We start from the raw sequence: 16,809 nt of genomic DNA, 5'->3' as shown, positions 1-16,809 counted from the left end.
CGCGGGATAGCAGTAACGCGTGATGCATTTGATTGTCCAATCCTCCCACACGACTGCAATGTGGCGTGGCTCCGCAATATGGCAAAACAGCGGTGCGAGTCGAAGTGGTGCAGATTGCAGTGGCTGCAAAAGGGGGCCTATGCCAGCTTCCAGCTTTAACTGAGGAAGCTGTCACCCTAATCGTTCTGCTGGGACCCCGTAACTGTTATGAGCATTCCGTTAATTACGGTAATGACTAGCATATCCTCATTGCTATTACTTGTAACGCATAGGCGGAACAATTCCTGCCGTACTATCGTACAGCCGTACTTATCCAGGGGTATATCCTTCCACCGGTTAGTTCCGTCTAGGCGGACATTTAGTTGTCAAGAACCAACTAGCCGATACAATCTGTTATGATCGTTTCCGCTTTATTAATACTCGTATCTCGTCCTTCTACTCGTTACAGTAACGGATTGGAAGGGTTTCTTTTCTTTTCTTTTTGCCATGAGTCACGCTTCACCTGTGCTCTCGAAAAATAAGTCAATATCAATATTTCTTTGTTGGTAACCTGTTGGTGTGGTATGTCAGCGCGATCGAGCTGCGTTATAAGAGTTGCCAGTTGGTTCACTTGGTCGACAGGCTTTCGCAACCCGAGCGGTTAATGCTTGCGGTTATACCGAGCAGGCGAATGTGTTAAAACATGCCTTTGGCAGTCGGTTTGAGCGTCCGAACGAGAAGTCGAACAGTCGTGCGCCCGTAGGAAAGGCCGTTGGTCCTAAGTACCGATATGACTCCAAGAATAAAACGAAATATGATCTAAATATACATAAGGGTCCTGAGCCTCATCGTTAGCATTGCTCGGCCACAGCAGGCCCATCGCCAAGGCTTTAGGTTGCCCATGTCACACTTCCAGAAATGAGAGATATACACAAAGCTGTGAAATCGTGTTTAAACGGGCCACGTCGATAATGGTAGCCAGGGTCACATCTGCGACTCCGACCTACTTCTCTTGACCAGCCCGAAATTGCGTTTTGGGAAACGGTGCGTACGCAAAATTTTGTGCATTAGGTAAACGTGTTTATCGGTGCTCATCTGGGCTTCTTAGAGGAGACGGAAAATTGGCGGGCTGAGGCCTGTCTGGGGAACGTACTCGGCACTACCTTTCATCTACTGGCGTTCATTTTACATATTGTACAATTCATCATCCTGCACGATACCAACTATACAAGGCACACAGCTCAGCTTGGCTCACTTGTCAGGACCAGTGTCACTCTTAAAAAAAACTGAGCTCCGTCCTTACCAGGCAATTGCCTCGGTGAAATGCGCCCGAAACTGCATGTGCAGCAGGTAGTAGCAGCAACAGCGACCGCAAGAACTCCGAAAAGGCAGTCTTCAAGTGAATAGATACAGATTCAATGCCACTGTACAAAACCTGTACAATTGAGTGCCTGCTTAGCCGTCAATAACCGCCCCCTGCCGCCCCTTCTCGCCCCTTCAGGGAAAACGGGGACATGCCAGCCACGAAGGGACAGGCGCCATTCGGACACGGTAATGCAAAAATACAATCCTTAAAGCTTGGATGGACTAAGCAAATTCTAGGTAGACGCGCACCTAAGGAGGGATAAAGCGCGAAAGCGACAGGAATAAGCTCGGCCACAATAAGGCACGAGGCAGGAGTGGATGATGGCGAACCCGAACTAGATAAAGCGTTTCAAATTCCGTTATTTTCCATCTTTCTAATCGCCGGGACGGCCAATTCGTCCCTGCATAGCGCCCCCACCTCGCGCAACGGCGGCCTTTCTAGTTTCTTAGAAAGCAGAACCTCGATAGAAAGCATTATGCTCTAAAAACTAATGTATAAGCGGAGGACAAAGCCTCGAGGCGCGAACTTACCGCGAAACTTGGGCTTATCTCAGACGATCCCGAGGTTAGCGCAGAGGATCGGCCCTACATGGGAACTAAGCATGCGTTGTGCCCTACATATTCCAAGGGCCTAAGTGGCAGCAAGCGGATGGCCCTATCATTGTGAATGACTAAGGCTTTCATCCGCGGCTACAAACATTAGCCAAAACGCCAAGCCGCGACAATTGGGCCGACACCTACTTTTAGGTCCTCTAGTGGCAATCCTATGTTTTCATCTAAGCAAGCGCTAATCGGCGCCCGCAGGCCGCACTCACACCGCGTGCCGTTTCGCCTTCATCACGCTCCCCGCCCATGCGACAACCCGCCTGGTGCTTCCTCCTGAACCATTACTGCATTCCGCGAAGACACATGCACCATAGCTCTCATGCCGCGCTGCTTTGCCCTTAATTAAAAGCACCGGCTCGCACTCTCAACTCCTTGCTAGATGCTCGGCTAATAACCATTAAAACGCTTGAAACGGTACTACACAGAAGATTAATCGACAAGAAACTGCAACTGAATCGCCCCAGCGCAGCCATTTACCTGCAACCTGTTCCCGAGCCTGAGCGACTCCTGCGGGGCCAGGCCACAGACTGGAACAAATCGCTATTTCTGCTTCCAGGCAGTTAGGTGATGGCAGCGGTGTAGCCGACATGCGGATGCGCCCGCTGCTGCGCTCGCAAAATGCGCTCGTCGGCTGTTTGATTCCTTGGAAGCGACTTTGCCAGCACCAGCGAACACATAAAACACTTGCATACATACATATATACATTTATGCATGCATGCAAGCCCACAGAACCGAAAACTCGCGCGCATGTGAGCACGCCTATCAGCCTCGGAAAGTGGCGCAAAGTACCCCAGCCCTGCGTGTATGAATATCACAGCACCTACTGCTATGAAACAGAGCGAGCTGAGCGCTGTCGGTACCGGTTCCGCTGTATAGGCCAGTCCTCATATTTACGCCCTCCTTGAGCCAGAAATCCCATGGTGCTCACGGGGCGGGCTTTCTTCACACGGTCCCAAATTTCGGGCCGCTATTTTCCTCCTGCCGTGCCGTTCCGCTACCATACCGCCACGATACCGCCGCCATCCTACCACACCCTATACAACCTACATCCTTCACAAAGCGCAATTGCGCACATACATACATACATACATACACACACGCATCCCACATACATAGTTATATACGTCCCAGGCCACCACCCCAGTTCGGTGTAGGCGTCGCAGCGCACACTCGGCGCGCCAGGCCACCATCCTGCAATTCCAAAAATCGCCAGCTATATATATCGCACGTTCCTTTTCGCTGACATCCTCAAGACGTTAGGCAGTTCAAAATGCTCATGAAACGCCGCAAATGCAATGACCGCAAAGAAGCAACACATACTTTCCTCCCTTCTCGAGCGGTTGTGCTGCCCCGCTGCACCCACCGCTTCCTCAGGCCCCCGCAGTCCCAAGTCCGTGGACGCCGGGCTGGTCCCGGCGCCTCCTGTCTTCCATTTCCTGCGAAACCGCCTCCCCTCCTCCTCCATCCCCAATGCACAGCTCTTCAATCTTCGACGGTCGGAGCATCCGAGCTGAGCCTCCCTGCTCGACACCCGCGTGTTCCCACGCACCCGCACTCACTTGAAAACAATCACTCACTCTCTCATCCTCTTGACGTGCTCTCTCTCTCTCTCTCCCTCTCTCTTTTTCTCGCCCTCTTTCCCGCCCTCGTCCAAGGTCTCACGCCCCTATGCAAGCCAGCAACTCCTCGTCCATGATGCCGTACAGTCCCATCGTAACAATTCCGATACCGGCGCCGTCGCTGCCGCTGTTGGTGGCTGCGGGGCCGTTGCCGAGCCCGCTAAAGGGGATCGGTACGGCTCCCCGGAACTGCGAGCCGCTCATCGCGGTTGTGTGTTCCGTGGACACAGCGAAGGGCTGCTTCGACGCCGCAGGGCAGCCGCTCGCCGCAATGGTGGCGCCGGACGAGGCCACCGCCAAGGGAGCCGCCTGCGTGCCAGGATGTGCCCCGGTTGGGCTCATCAACGCCCGCCCGCTAACACCGGCCCAGAGACTGCGCGTGTCGCCGCCGCTACCGCTGCAGCTGTCGGCCGCGTGGGCCGCAACGCCCGGCGGTGTTGCCGGTGTAACGCTACCCGGTTCCCAGGTCATTTGCGTCGCTGATGAACACGCGAGCCCGTGTCCTTGCCCCCAGCCATGCGGTGCTGTCGCCTGCTGTTGCCTCATTACCAGCTGTGAGTCCGTCGCATCCGCCAGGGTTGATGTCACGTAAGGTACGAGCCAACCGGGGGAACTGGCAGCCTCGCCGCCGCCGCTGCCGCCACCGCAAGTGGCAGTAGAAACAGCGGCAGCGGAGCCGCTGCCGCTGGTGATAGCGGCAAGGCTGTGCGGCAGGGTTGCCTTGAAATTGGCTGCGGCCGACGCAGCCGCCGCTGGAGAGTGCGAGTGCTGCACCGCTGGAGAGCCGACGCGGCCGCCGGTGGTGCTCAGGGTTACCAGAGCCCCGGCGCTGGCTCGGTGCCCGCTGGGGTTGGCGGCCGCAGCAGCGGGTGACGGTACTGGCAGCTGGAGGGCGTAGATGGAGCTCGCGGGGCTCACGGTGGGGCTGAAGGACAGGACCTGCGGTGGGGTCGCTGTAGCTGTCGTGAAGTCGCCGCTGCTGGGGCCGGATGGCAGATGCACGGTGGCGGTGGCGGTGGCGGAATGACCTCCCGCAGATGGATGACACGGCTCCTGAGCTCCTGTGTTTGCCGAGGTTTAAGGAGGTGATTGGGGCGAGGAATCCACAAGGGGGGGGGGAGACAATTGCTGCGACGCGGGCTATGGAGAAACAAGAAGAAGGATGAGAAGGAAACCAAGGCAGCAGCGGGGCACGTGAGACCGGGATTGGGTTCATGGGGGCCATCTCGCTCCTTCGGGAGTTGTTGGGCCTTTCGAGGGCTTCGTGAGAGCGTGGACAGCGATAACTTGGGAACACGGGGGGTATCAATTTACCGTAATCAGAGCTGCACAGCGGCGTATCACCGCGATGGAATGGCCGCACGAGCCGTCTGGCTAGCTGCAAGCCAGCTTTTGCGGCGCGCTCCTCGACTGACTTTCCCCCCCGAGGACATCCCCCATCCGCGTAACACCGCAGTAACACCGACCGCGGCTCGTTCCGGCCACCCACACACGTGCCCCATGTTACACAGCGGCAGGATTCACCAGACAGACGCTATATCGATGAGACCGAAATAGTCGCGCCTTAGAAACGTTGACATATGGCCCAGGAAACGCCCGAAGAGTCGCCGAGTGTGACACGGTCGCCACGCAGGAGTCATAGCAAGCTGTCGCACGTATATCGCCCAGGCATCTCCCAACATAATATACACGAACCCGCCTCACCGGACGAAACGGTACTCCACTCGCTGCCAAGGCTGGACCTGTGACCGGAAGTGGGTGCCGCAGCAGCAGCCGCTCCGGCAGCAGCAGCAGCGGCCGCCCTGGTGTCAGCTGTGGGAGTGGCCCCCGCTGAGAGGGTGAACGCCGCCACGGAGGTGAAGGCGGCTGCGTCAGCGCCGGCGCCGGCGCTGGGTCTACGGAGCGCCTGGGTCCCTGCCGCACCAGCGTCGTCCTGTTCAGTTGGCTTGGGGCCAGCTCCAGCTCCCGCACCAGCTCCCGCTGCAGGTGCGGATGTGGATGCGGTGGCAGGAGGGGGCGGACCGCACGTGTCACGCGTCCGCACTTGCGACGGCTGGTGCTGCTGCTGTTGTTGTGCAGCTGACCGCTTGTGCGTCTGCGAGAAAAGGAAAAATAGCGCGGCGAGCCAACGTGCCGGTGGGGCCGGGTGATGGAAGTGAATCTCGGTACACCCGGAGGATTATCCTGTGGGGTCCTGTGGGGTGGCAGGTTGCCCGCCGGGGGGAGGTAAGGCCCTGCCGGACATTGCTAAGGCTGGGCTGCGTGTCCGTGAGGCGGACGTTCCTGTCTTCTTTTGCTCCTCTCCCTCCCTCCCGCTGTCTGTATGTATGTGTGTGTATGTGTATATGTGTGTATGTGTGTGTGCGTATCAGGCCCTATGGCAAGCCGCGCACATGGCGAAGCCAGCATCCATACATGCAGTATAACATCTACGTCAAGCACCTGCCGCCAGGCATACCCGGCGACATGTCCATGTTCCTAAGCCAAGTTAGGCAACTCACGTAGGAATAAGGATGCTCTTGGGAGCAGGGTGCCCTGGACTGCTAGCTTACCCGTTTGCCCGGAGGGAAGACGTCGCCGCCGGCGGTCTCACTCAAACACGTTTGTGCAGCTCGCATGGCCTGCTGCCGAGCTGCCGGCTTGTCGGCCCTGTCCTTGAGTGCCGTTACATAGGCTCGAAGCATAGAGCGAGTTTCCAGCTTGCGTGCGCGCAGCGTGCTGTGCCAAATGTTCTGCATTGGAAAGGAGGCGTAGATCGGGATCCCCATCCCACAGATATAGCCAAGTTAAGCAAGCAAGACATGAAGCCATTGACCCCGGCCATAGGAAAAGTACATCTTCTAAATTGTCTGCAACCGTGATGTAAGTTGATTTCTGTTGTCCAAAAACAGCCTTACGCAGGGCAGATCTGGAGGTGTGCAGGAGGGCATTATGTGTCGACAGCTTTGCTTGTCAGGGTGTCACGTTGCTTTCATTGACGGCTACTGGCCGACAAGATCACAACACACGCAGCTAGGAACGGTCTGTTGTGTGAAGCAGCGTCTCGTGAAAGTTCGGAAAATACTTGCTGCTCCTGAACGAATTTAAGAGGCTAAAAGCCACTGGGTGCCCCACCGCGCCCGGCATAACAATGAATTGCACAGTTCTGTGCTCCTTGCGAGTCCGTTGCCTGAAGTCTGCCCGGTCGAAAAGACTTCGCTCGCTGCCGCTGACGCGGCAGAATAGCATTCGGCATTCGATGGTTTTAAAACGAGGAGCCTAAATATATAACCCCAGAGCATATGATGCCCACGTCATAGTCGTTTCACCGGTCGGCTTGTGCTGCTGGCCAGCGCTCAACTGACTTACCTTCACCTCCGAAGGCGTCCTGCCAGGAAGGCATTCTGCAATAGCGACCCAAGCATTTCCCAAAGTGCAGTGAGCTTCCACAAGAACCATTTCTTCTTCTCTTGTCCACTTTGGGCGACGGCAGCGGCTCCTTGAGGAGCATGTAGGCCAGCCTTCATCGTCCGTGAGAGAAATAGACCCGTCGCCATGCACCGAAGGCACCTTGCTGGCTTCCTCTAATTCAGATGCTGAGGATAACTCTCGTGAGTCGCTCGGAAGAGTCATGGCTTCCGCCGTCGTTCGAAACCAACGCAGGGGAAACGTCGAAGCCCTATCTTCAAGCTGTCCAGCGCGTCCCCTACCTTGCACCTGTTGAGTCCTTATAAGCGATAACGTTTGTATCGATTTGGTGGACCTACTTCAGCCAGCATTTCCTTGGAAGCTGTGTCCTCACTGGAATGCTGAGCAAACGTAAGGTGTCGTCCAACATGAGGGCAGTCCGGTTATCGCTGCGATAGGAGTGTTAACATAATGTGGATACGCTACAGTATCGACTCCTGGCCCTGTCAAGGTAAAGGCTGTGCTGCAGGCAGGCGAAAGTAGTATTGTGAATTGGCCAAACTGCGACACTTGTGATATCAGTTACTGTAAGTGTGATAGGATAATATTTAAATGAAATCAATGTAAGGATTACAGCCGTTTTTTTGTGGCAGGACACCTTTTTGACGCGCGCTCAACTGCTACGGTGGCAGAGAGCAAAATGTACGAGAAATATTCAAGCAAGTTCATCTCAGTACTAAGCCTCGAACTACAATGCATAAATTCGTATGTATGAATTCCTAGCGCTCAAACCGCTATGGCGCAAAAGTCGAGGGCGCGACCCCACGTAGCGGTTGTACGGAATTACTGCCGCTTCCGTCCACCTACGGTGCTGCCGCACACTTAATGGAAGACTAGGAGGCATCATTGAAATGACTGCAAATTATCGTGTAAGGCTTGGACAGATTTTTTTTCGGTATTTCATCTTGTGTTTAGCGTCCATTGTGCGGATTTGTGTGCACGTGATTGTTGTTGTTGCATGGCGCTTGCCATAAAGGTTGCTGCCGAGGTCCATTGGACAGCTAGTGGATGCAGCGATGCTTCCAGCCGCCAATACGGATGCACGCTGCATGCTGTGCGCGCATGGTTACCCCGTTGTTGCAAGCTTGCTGTTGCATTAGCTTCACTGGCCGAGCTCGCCATGGACGACTGTCAGGGTCATATCAAATTCTTACCTCAGTTCCTACCTGGACATTCTTGAACCCAACGGCAAATGCACGAACATATTACCAGCGAGAGAAATTTACCAAATCGATCCATGAATATGAGTTTGTTGCAAAGAAACTACAGCAAAAGAACGGGAGACAGGAAGACGAAACGGGCCATCTAACGTACTTACACGTATGAGCCCACCATCGCAGCACATAGCAGCACGTGATAAGGATCCAGGATCCAAACGCAACCGGGCAGCTTTCTACAGCATCGTCGGCCTTCACAGTGTTGCGTGTAAACGCTGGCAGCTGCTCCTTGGCAGCTGCTTGAGCAGGCCTGCAGGCGGATAATAAAGGTGCAGATAGGCAGCAGCGGCTGTGGCGGCAAGGGAGACAGATGTTCTGTCTGGTTATGCCTTGGACCTCGGGTGATGTTTTGTTTTCCATCCAGGACCGACATCCACCTCACATACAAAACGACTCGGACCCTTCGCTTCGCTGAGCATGACACCTTTTCCAGGCTAACGCCTTTCCCGGAGGCTTACCTGCGTTATAAACACAATTTTCCAAATCGCTTACGAGCATGATACGAGTACGCGAACCCTAACAGCCAGCCAGTCAGCCTGCCCTGGCCCTTTCCAACTGACACCTAGATCGCAAACGATCAGCGTTCAAGAAGATGAAGGAATGTCGCCGATTTGGACGTTGAAATGGACCCAACTCGACTCAACGGAAGTGGCACCGTAAGCCGGCGGCCGGCCCCGGCGCGACGTTGGGAGGGGGGGAAGGGGAGATTATCACGCACCAAATGAGTTACGACGGTTGCTCCCCAGTGGGACCTGCGCTTGCCTGCACGGTACAAGAGAAGCACAATCTGTTATCTCACAGGACAACCACCAGGAAGTACGCGACCATTTCCTCGGACGGATCTCATCCAAATCTTCGCTAAGCATATTCAAGGTATCCATGTCTTACGGTTTTTGGAGCTGCAGCACGTAAACCGCAGGAAAAGTAAATCTTCACCAATGCCTTCACTGCTGGAACGCTCGTGTAAAAAGCTCTGTCAAGTGCCACTTGGCACTTCCTTTCCTCAACCTCATTTTCCCGCGAAGCCCAACAAAACCGCTTCGCTAGGCCTGTACGGTACTGCAGCTCTTGGGCCGCCTCTCCTAACAGGCAGCTCCCTGAAATTGTGAATTGGGAATCCGCTCTAAGTCCCTTTCCTTTGGCCGCTACCTTAGCTTTCTTGGTAATCATCACTCACGCCAGGGAGCGATTCGACTTGAAACACAGCGAACTCTGCGGCAACAGCCCTGAATACCAACACGCATGCACACGACAGTCCGGTCGCTGTCGTTCATTCGATAAAGCAAACGCCGACTGGGTTATGATGCAGCTGCGTACGCCTGCCTGCATATACAGTGGGGCACAGGCGCCACTGCATTTCATAAACAAGGAATACCATGTTGGCATACCATACCAGAGCTATGCCATGGCGCTTCATGCTCCATTTGGCAAAAAACATGAAGGGTTAAACTACATAAAGAGATTGACCCCTCACATGTTTTGTGTAAAGCATGTTGCCACGATCGGCCCAAACGCGTCAAGAAGACGACACACAGTATCGTGCAACACCAAGAAAATAGTATCGCTATAACAATGTGCACACGCCAAGGGATGGCGACATAATCCTAAAGTATTTTCCTGCTTGTCGGCACATGACGACGAACGCGTGCCGCCTTGCGGCCTGCCTTATCTCTTTTCCCGATGAAGTATATGCTACAGGAACTCTCAGTCAATATACAGAGGGGACTGTGTCCGCCGTTCAAAAACGCCCCTCCACAGGCGCAGCCGCGGCACACACGGGGCGCTGCCGCAGCCCCGCGCGCCAGCAGAGCTGCCTGTGCGGAGGGGCCGAGGGGACGGATACTTCGCACACATGCCACACACACACACACACACATGCACACACAAAACGTCGTGACCAAACACAACTTGAGCGCAACAACACTGCCGAACCACAACTCTGCATACTTAGGTCCGTTTTTCCAGTTCCATTTGTACTCGCCTAGCTTGTTGTCCTTGATGAAGGCAACTAAAAACACAACAGAAAACACGTCGACGGGACTCCGTCTCGCAGCATGCCCGATGTCTTATGAATCCTAAGCCACAGATCCAATCGTCCAGGCCGCCGGGACGACTCACGTTTTGACGTCCGGACGGGTCTCCCCCAATTGAATCAAAGATGTCGCACAAAACCACAACACAGACACTGCAGATAGAAAAAATAATAGCCACTCAGTGCCGCTTCATCCTACATGTACCTTGGCACACCTCAAAAGTCCGCATCTCCAGCTTCCACAGCGCTCCAGATCCGCATCCCCGGCGGGCACATGAAAAATGCTGCTACGCCTGCTGTTGTTCATTCCTCTCCTCCAACTTAACACAGCAATGCAAAAGACGCGGCTGCACGGCGGCGGCGCATAGCCTTTCTCCCAACGCTACCTGCATGACACCTTTCGCCTTGCAAGCCCTCTACACGGCTCCAATGCTCAGTCCCTCTCCTCTGTCATTCACTACACAGACACTTGCGGAATCTTCCGTTCGGGAATACGCGCACACACACACACACATGACGGTTCACTAACACATGCATGTCGCGCATATAGCACTACCTACACACAGGCGCTCGTTCTACCACACGAGCTGAACAGGGTCGTCGTCGTCGTCCAACCAGTGTCGTCCATTTACCTGGTGATCTCGCACACCAAACCGACATCCATCGCATTTCCCTACACATTGCTGCAACAGTGCGGCCCCTGATCCCCGTCAGGGATTTATCCGTTGCCCACGGACCACCCACGCTCTTACGCCGGAGGTTGGGTTCCCGCAGCCGCCACCGGCTCCGGGGTTCCCTCTTCGGACGGATCCCTTGCAGCCAGCCGCCCTCCACCAGTCGCACTCGTGCCCGCGTCCCGCGCAGCCTCCCACTTCCGGCGTTGCTCCGAGATCCACTCCAGCAGCTCGTCCTCACCTTCGCGGCGCATCCGTGCAACCTTCTCAGCCGCGGGCCAGTCCACGGGGCAGCCATGTTCGACCAGCCACTGCAACACATCTAGGCTGCAGCACCACCCCACGTCGCCGCTGTGGCCTGGCTCCTCATCACCTGCCAGGCAGACGGCGCGTGTAAAGGTGGCGCCGTCTGGGCTCCAAGGACAACTCAGGCGACGCAGGCACTCGAGCACAGGGTAATCGCCATTGTAGCCCGCCCACAGGTACGGCTCCCCGTCGTCCTGTGAGTGGACCGATGGCGGAGGAGAGCGGGTGGTGGGTCAACGGGTTGCACGGAGCGGCGAGCGCCCGTTCGGTTGCTCATGCATGCATTATAGCGTCTCTGTGCGATGAGGTGGAGCCCGCTGCACATTGCAGCCGCAATCTCGGCATACATGAATATGCATTGCAATGCCTCACAAGGCGCAAATTGGTTTGACCACCTAGTACGAACGTCTGTATTCCATCCCATCCAAGCGGGCAGCGCACAACAAACCAAACAGCACAGCACAGGAGAAGGATTCGTGGTGTCGTGTCGTGTGGTGTGGTGCCAGCACGCACTTACCCCCATGGGACAGCCGTTCGCTGCCAGCCACTCGATCTGATCGGAGCAGCCCACCCATGCCGACCACGCAAGCGTGCTCGGTTCCGCAGGGCAGTCTCGTCGCTGCAGCCATGCCATCATTTCCATGCTACCACTCTGCGCCGCGGCGCTGAACAGCCGCCCCGTCAGAGGCGCTGCCAGCACGTCCACAAGCCATGCAACCGTGTCCACGTGAGCCCCCCGCGCCGCCGCTTCAGACAACTCATTGGCAGCCAATGCACACCCGCATTCGTGCAGCGTCTGCAACACGGCCACGTGTCCGCGCTCCGCCGCGGCATAGGCAGCGCGTCCGTCCTGCAGCTCAATGCCCGCGTCTAGCACCAGGCGCAACGCACCGACGTCACCACGCCGTGCTGCTGCACAGGCTACCCATGGGCCCACCGGAAAGCCTTGATGATGATGCAACCAGATCAATCGTTTAAGACCCATATCGGATGGCGACTCGAGCTGCAGGTCTGCGTTGCCCGCGGGGCCTGCGGCCGGAGGACGCACCTCTAAAGCGCTTTCGCAGGCGCTCGCCTCGCGGGGGTAGCCGCGGCTCCGGAGCCACTCCACCTTGGCCTGCCAGTCCGGCGTGGGGCTTCCAGCGGCCGCCGCGATAACCCGTGCAGCTGCGGCCTCTCCCAGGCGCCCGATACCAACAACAACCTCACCCCTGCCGGACTCAACAAAGGTTCGGTACACGCGCTGCAGTGTCGCTAGGTCGCAGCCTTCCGCCACGGCGGCGAGCAGCTTGGGCACGCCGACCTGCTCGCGGGTAAGGGGCCTCAAAAGGTGTTCCATAAGTGTCGTGTGGCCGGCACGCGCGGCTGCACGAGGGCCACGGCCGCCGAGGGGTGCGCCTGCGTCTTGCAGCCACATGCAGAGGTCGTGATGACCTGAGCCCGCGGCAACAGTCAGCAGCCGTCGATGCTGGTGCGGGCAGCCTTGCTTAATTAGCCATTTGCAAACCGCGAGATGACCCCCACGTGCGGCGGCCTCGGCGACGTCCTCTCCCCAGGGGCAGTCAACCCGTCGGAGCCATCGGCAGATGCACAACCGTCCGGCCTCGGCCGCGGCTGCAAAAACTTCTGTGGTGCACACAGCAAACTCCTGGCGTGAATACAAGAGTTTAAGGTTTTCCAAGCTGCCGCTCGTGGCTGTGAGACACAACAGCTTGATGCGCTCCTCAAGTGTCAGCTGACGGGTCGCATTGTCAACACCCCACCGATGCACGAACACATGTCTTGGAACCTGTTGTGATAGCCTAATAATTTTGTGCTGAGGTCTAGAGAATTGGACCGCTGCAGCCTTGTTGACTAGGCGCACGGTCGCGAGCTCGTTCCTAGGAAGGAAGCTAACTATAAGCTCCGCAAGTTCTGGGTGTAGCTGAGCCCATATGCGCTCTGTTGCCGGTGCGCCTGGTTTTGAACTTTGCTTACGGGAATGCTGCCGATTCAGAGCAATATAACACACTCCACGATGACGCAAGATTGATCGTGTCAAAAAGGCCCTTGCCACTATGCTGTAGGGAAGGCATGCAAAGCTAATGACCAATCTGACAATCACTCTGCAAAACGGCTTCATGGCCAAGACCCTAGTCTTCAAATGGAAGAAAGCGAAAATTCATCCTTGGAAAGAGTAAAACAAAAGAAAAATTCCTAGCTTTATTAAATGCTATCACATAGCTTCGACGCTGGCAAAACGGTGGTAAGAAGCTCCCCGGCTCCAGAAGCTCCGCCTGGTTTCGGTGTGGTTTCAAAAGATGATGATGCTTATTGATATGTGTTGAGGCAAAGACCACAATATTGTCCAACGCTCAATATCAATCGCTAACGAACATCCTGCACAAATATTGCAATAGTCCAATAGTGCTGGACCTCACCCAACACACGCAGGAGTCATCGAAAACACTTAATCCGTCACTGACCTAAGCTTTCCAATCTCCTAGCCTACAACAAAACCATTTGGGTATGCCAAGCTTATGGACGAGAAATGCTACCGTACTATCAGAAAAGGATCGCGTTCCATAAATTCGGGAGGTAGCCCTATATTCTGGCATAATTACAGGCTTGCCGAGTGAGCGGCGACCCCGAATTCATGTGCGCTCCGAGACCACTCCACGACAATTGTCGCGACCTCCTAATGCCATATTGAAGGCAGGAACACATTAGGGTTGCATCATCTTCTTTTAATTATACAATATCTACTCATGGGAGGTCGGCCCCTCGGTTACTTCAGCCTGGCGAAAACGGGCCGGAGTTGAAGGCCCCAGGCCATGTTCTGAGCCGCGGGCGTGCGACTGAAATAGAGGAACAACGTCGTCATGTGAGCAGGCGGAACAGATAGCGAAGCGCGGACAGGCCGCAGTCCATTCCAGGTTCATAGGTGTTTAGAGTTTGACGGAGTGAAGTAAATCACAGAAGCGGGCGGGCGGACGGACCGGATCACACCAGGTCCGAACTTTTGTACCATACTTGCAAATTGTTGCCTGCCGGACCCGTATTTAAAAATCATGAAAAAATGCCAGGACACTTTTCAGGGGTGCCTCGAAATTTTGGAGCATCGATTCGTTTTAGGCAGTACGGTAGGCACCGACGCAGTACACAGGTCTCTGAGCTCACTTCGGCACAGTAATACGGTATTCTTCCACCGTCCTTCCGCAGATGATATGCTCTTGTAATATCCGCTCGAGGACTTCCGGGCTACAGCTGTGGTAGTACACCTGGGGCGAGGGGGGATTCGCGTTTGGTCACATAAACAACTCATCGGTCCGCTTCCCCCCGTGCTAGAAAGCACAGGTTAGCTCTGCGTGCCCCCGGCCATGCCATGTCTTCTTTCCTGGCAGCCTGACACCGCGCATTACAGCAATGCCTCATCCTGCTCATTGACCGGCGTCTTACCCGCCGACCCAACCTCCCACCCGGAGAGACGCACCAGAATACCACTATACACGGTTCTGCCCCCTCCCCCCCTGTACAACGTTAGAATCCCGTAGAACAGTGCCTCACGAGTATCCGATCAAAAACATGTCATCTCGAGCAGAAGCTTAGCAAACTGGCAACAGGTATCTCAAGACACCCAAGGCACTGCGAACCGGACACACGCTAACGGCCCATCATCTGACCCGCCCACCGACCCACCTGATCCGGATACACCAGCGCCACGGGCCCCATAGCACAGATCCGCAAGCAGTTGGCCTTGGTTCGCCACAGCGGCAGCTCCGCCGTCTCAAGCCCCAATTCCTGCGCGACGGGGTGGAGAGAAGCGTCCCGACGAACTCAGTAAGGCATTGATTACCCTCGGAAAGAGGCCCAAATGGCTGTGTCGCCTGCGGCTGTGCGTATGCCAGGAGTGCGGATGTCGTTTGTCCCCTTAGGCAGCGCTCTTCTTTCCCCGCCGACACACAACCAACAATTTGCCATAGTCCCCGGCGCCCTCTTAGGCGGCCGCCACAGCTCGAGTTGCTTTGCTGTCCCGGAGGACAATGTAAGGATGTGTGTGTGTGAGGGGGGGGTTGTGGCGCGGCACGTGTTGGGGACTGGTGGCTGGGCAGCACGGTTGCATGACGCCGTTCACCTTCTCTCCCCCAATACAAACACAGAGGGCCCCGCGCGCACCTTGCACCTCTTCTTCAGGTAATTCCAGCTGCGGATACCTTCCTCCTGTGAGGGCGGGCAGGCGGGATGGATGGATGGAAAGTGACAATCGAAGCAGCTCGCGAGGCGAGGCGTTGAGGACTTCAAGAGGAGCCCATACCGAGGAGAAAAGAGGAAGATGGACGAGGGGGGAAATGGACCGGAGGCGGAGGAGGAAATATAGAATAGGCGAGACACACAAATTTGTGGTCTCTCTCTGTACATATGTAAATAGTGCATACATGTCTGTCTGCTTGCCTGCCTCAAAAACGTGATAACGTGGTATGGGGCAGAGCGGCGGTGTTCCTCCCCTACCATACCGCCTACCCTGCCTGTCTGCAACCCCGTCCCTATCACTGGCCACTTCCCCTGCCTGCGCCCCGCCCCGGCCCCCTGTAACCCACTTCTCAACTGCCCCTCATCACCCCCCAGCCTCCTCATCACTCCCCAGCCTCAACATCGCCCCCTCCTCAGCCCCTCACCCATATTCCCGCACCTTGCTGCAGCACTTGGGCACTGTTTGGTCTGAGCACAGGAAGAGGTGCCGCCCCGGCCGGTCGATACGAAGACTGGCGGCCATGCGGCGCATAGCCGCCTCGCCTAGGGGCCCTAGCCGGGCGGGGAGGGCGGGAGGGCAGCGGCGGCGGGGTGGGGGGCCCGGTGAGCGGTGCAGTGCAGGGACGGTGTCTCGGGCCGGTGATGGCTGTGCAGTGACAGGGGCGGTGGCAGGGCCAGTCCGGAGAGGAAGGCCGTCTAGAGGAGCAGACAGTGAGTGGGTGAGGAAGCGAAAGGTGGACACAGGGAGGCGGGGCCCCTGGGAAAGGGGCAGAGAAGGCAACAAGAAAGGGGGCTGCCGGCGGCTGCACAGATCTCCTTGGCAGCACGAAGGGAAAGCGGGACATGGGAGCCCCAGACAGGTGACGCCATTAGCACTGGCAATCGGAGGGCAGCATCACGTGCTGTGCTGCCTGATTTCAGTCCATCACGTTAGCAAGCAACGGAAACCTGGGCAGCACAACACAACACAATGCATCGCATGCCGGGTCTCTCAGTGCCAACGGTTGTGTGCTGCTGCTGCTGCTGTGTGTGTGTGTGTGTGTGTGTGTGTGTGTGCGTGTGTATGTGTGAAAGGTCGGCATGTCAGTCAGTCGCACCAGTGGCGGTGCTGAAATCAGTCGACTCCAGGGAAGAAGAGGAGGGGGAGGAGTCCAGTGAGCCCGTGCCTGACGCCACCGCAGGGGCGCGGAGAAGCGGCGCCCGGCGTGAGTCCCGTGGTAGGGCTCGGCTTGTGCCGGAGATGGTGGGGGGGCCGGCGGTTGCGGCCCCGGCCGTGCTTTTGTGCGGTAGCAGGGAGGGCGGCTGGAGGAGATGCCTAGACGAGCGACCTATG

At 56.4% G+C, this 16,809-nt stretch overlaps 2 protein-coding genes across 2 annotated transcripts; both read right to left on the bottom strand.

Annotated features, from left to right (window-relative positions):
* Positions 1 to 3,609: 3,609 nt before the first annotated feature.
* On the bottom strand, positions 3,610 to 13,025 carry VOLCADRAFT_104639 (uncharacterized protein; the record flags this gene model as incomplete). The annotated part of the gene is made up of 10 exons (XM_002950214.1): positions 13,010 to 13,025; positions 11,764 to 12,680; positions 11,182 to 11,440; positions 10,012 to 10,048; positions 8,350 to 8,484; positions 6,919 to 7,406; positions 6,123 to 6,302; positions 5,593 to 5,665; positions 5,275 to 5,550; positions 3,610 to 4,631 (listed from the first exon to the last, which is right to left on the bottom strand). Exons 6-10 carry the CDS (start codon positions 7,180 to 7,182, stop codon positions 3,610 to 3,612), a joined length of 1,815 nt encoding a protein of 604 aa, XP_002950260.1. The 5' UTR covers positions 7,183 to 7,406; positions 8,350 to 8,484; positions 10,012 to 10,048; positions 11,182 to 11,440; positions 11,764 to 12,680; positions 13,010 to 13,025.
* A 1,376-nt stretch (positions 13,026 to 14,401) lies between these two features.
* Positions 14,402 to 15,999, bottom strand: VOLCADRAFT_60309 (uncharacterized protein; the record flags this gene model as incomplete). Its single annotated transcript, XM_002950213.1, has 4 exons — positions 14,402 to 14,506; positions 14,925 to 15,026; positions 15,402 to 15,446; positions 15,916 to 15,999. 4 exons carry the CDS (start codon positions 15,997 to 15,999, stop codon positions 14,402 to 14,404), a joined length of 336 nt encoding a protein of 111 aa, XP_002950259.1.
* Between the last annotated feature and the right edge of the window lie 810 nt (positions 16,000 to 16,809).

The sequence above is a fragment of the Volvox carteri genome, assembly GCF_000143455.1.
Source record: "Volvox carteri f. nagariensis unplaced genomic scaffold VOLCAscaffold_18, whole genome shotgun sequence".
NCBI lineage: Eukaryota > Viridiplantae > Chlorophyta > Chlorophyceae > Chlamydomonadales > Volvocaceae > Volvox > Volvox carteri.
Note: the sequence above shows the minus strand (reverse complement) of the source record. Positions and strands in the feature narration are given on the sequence as shown.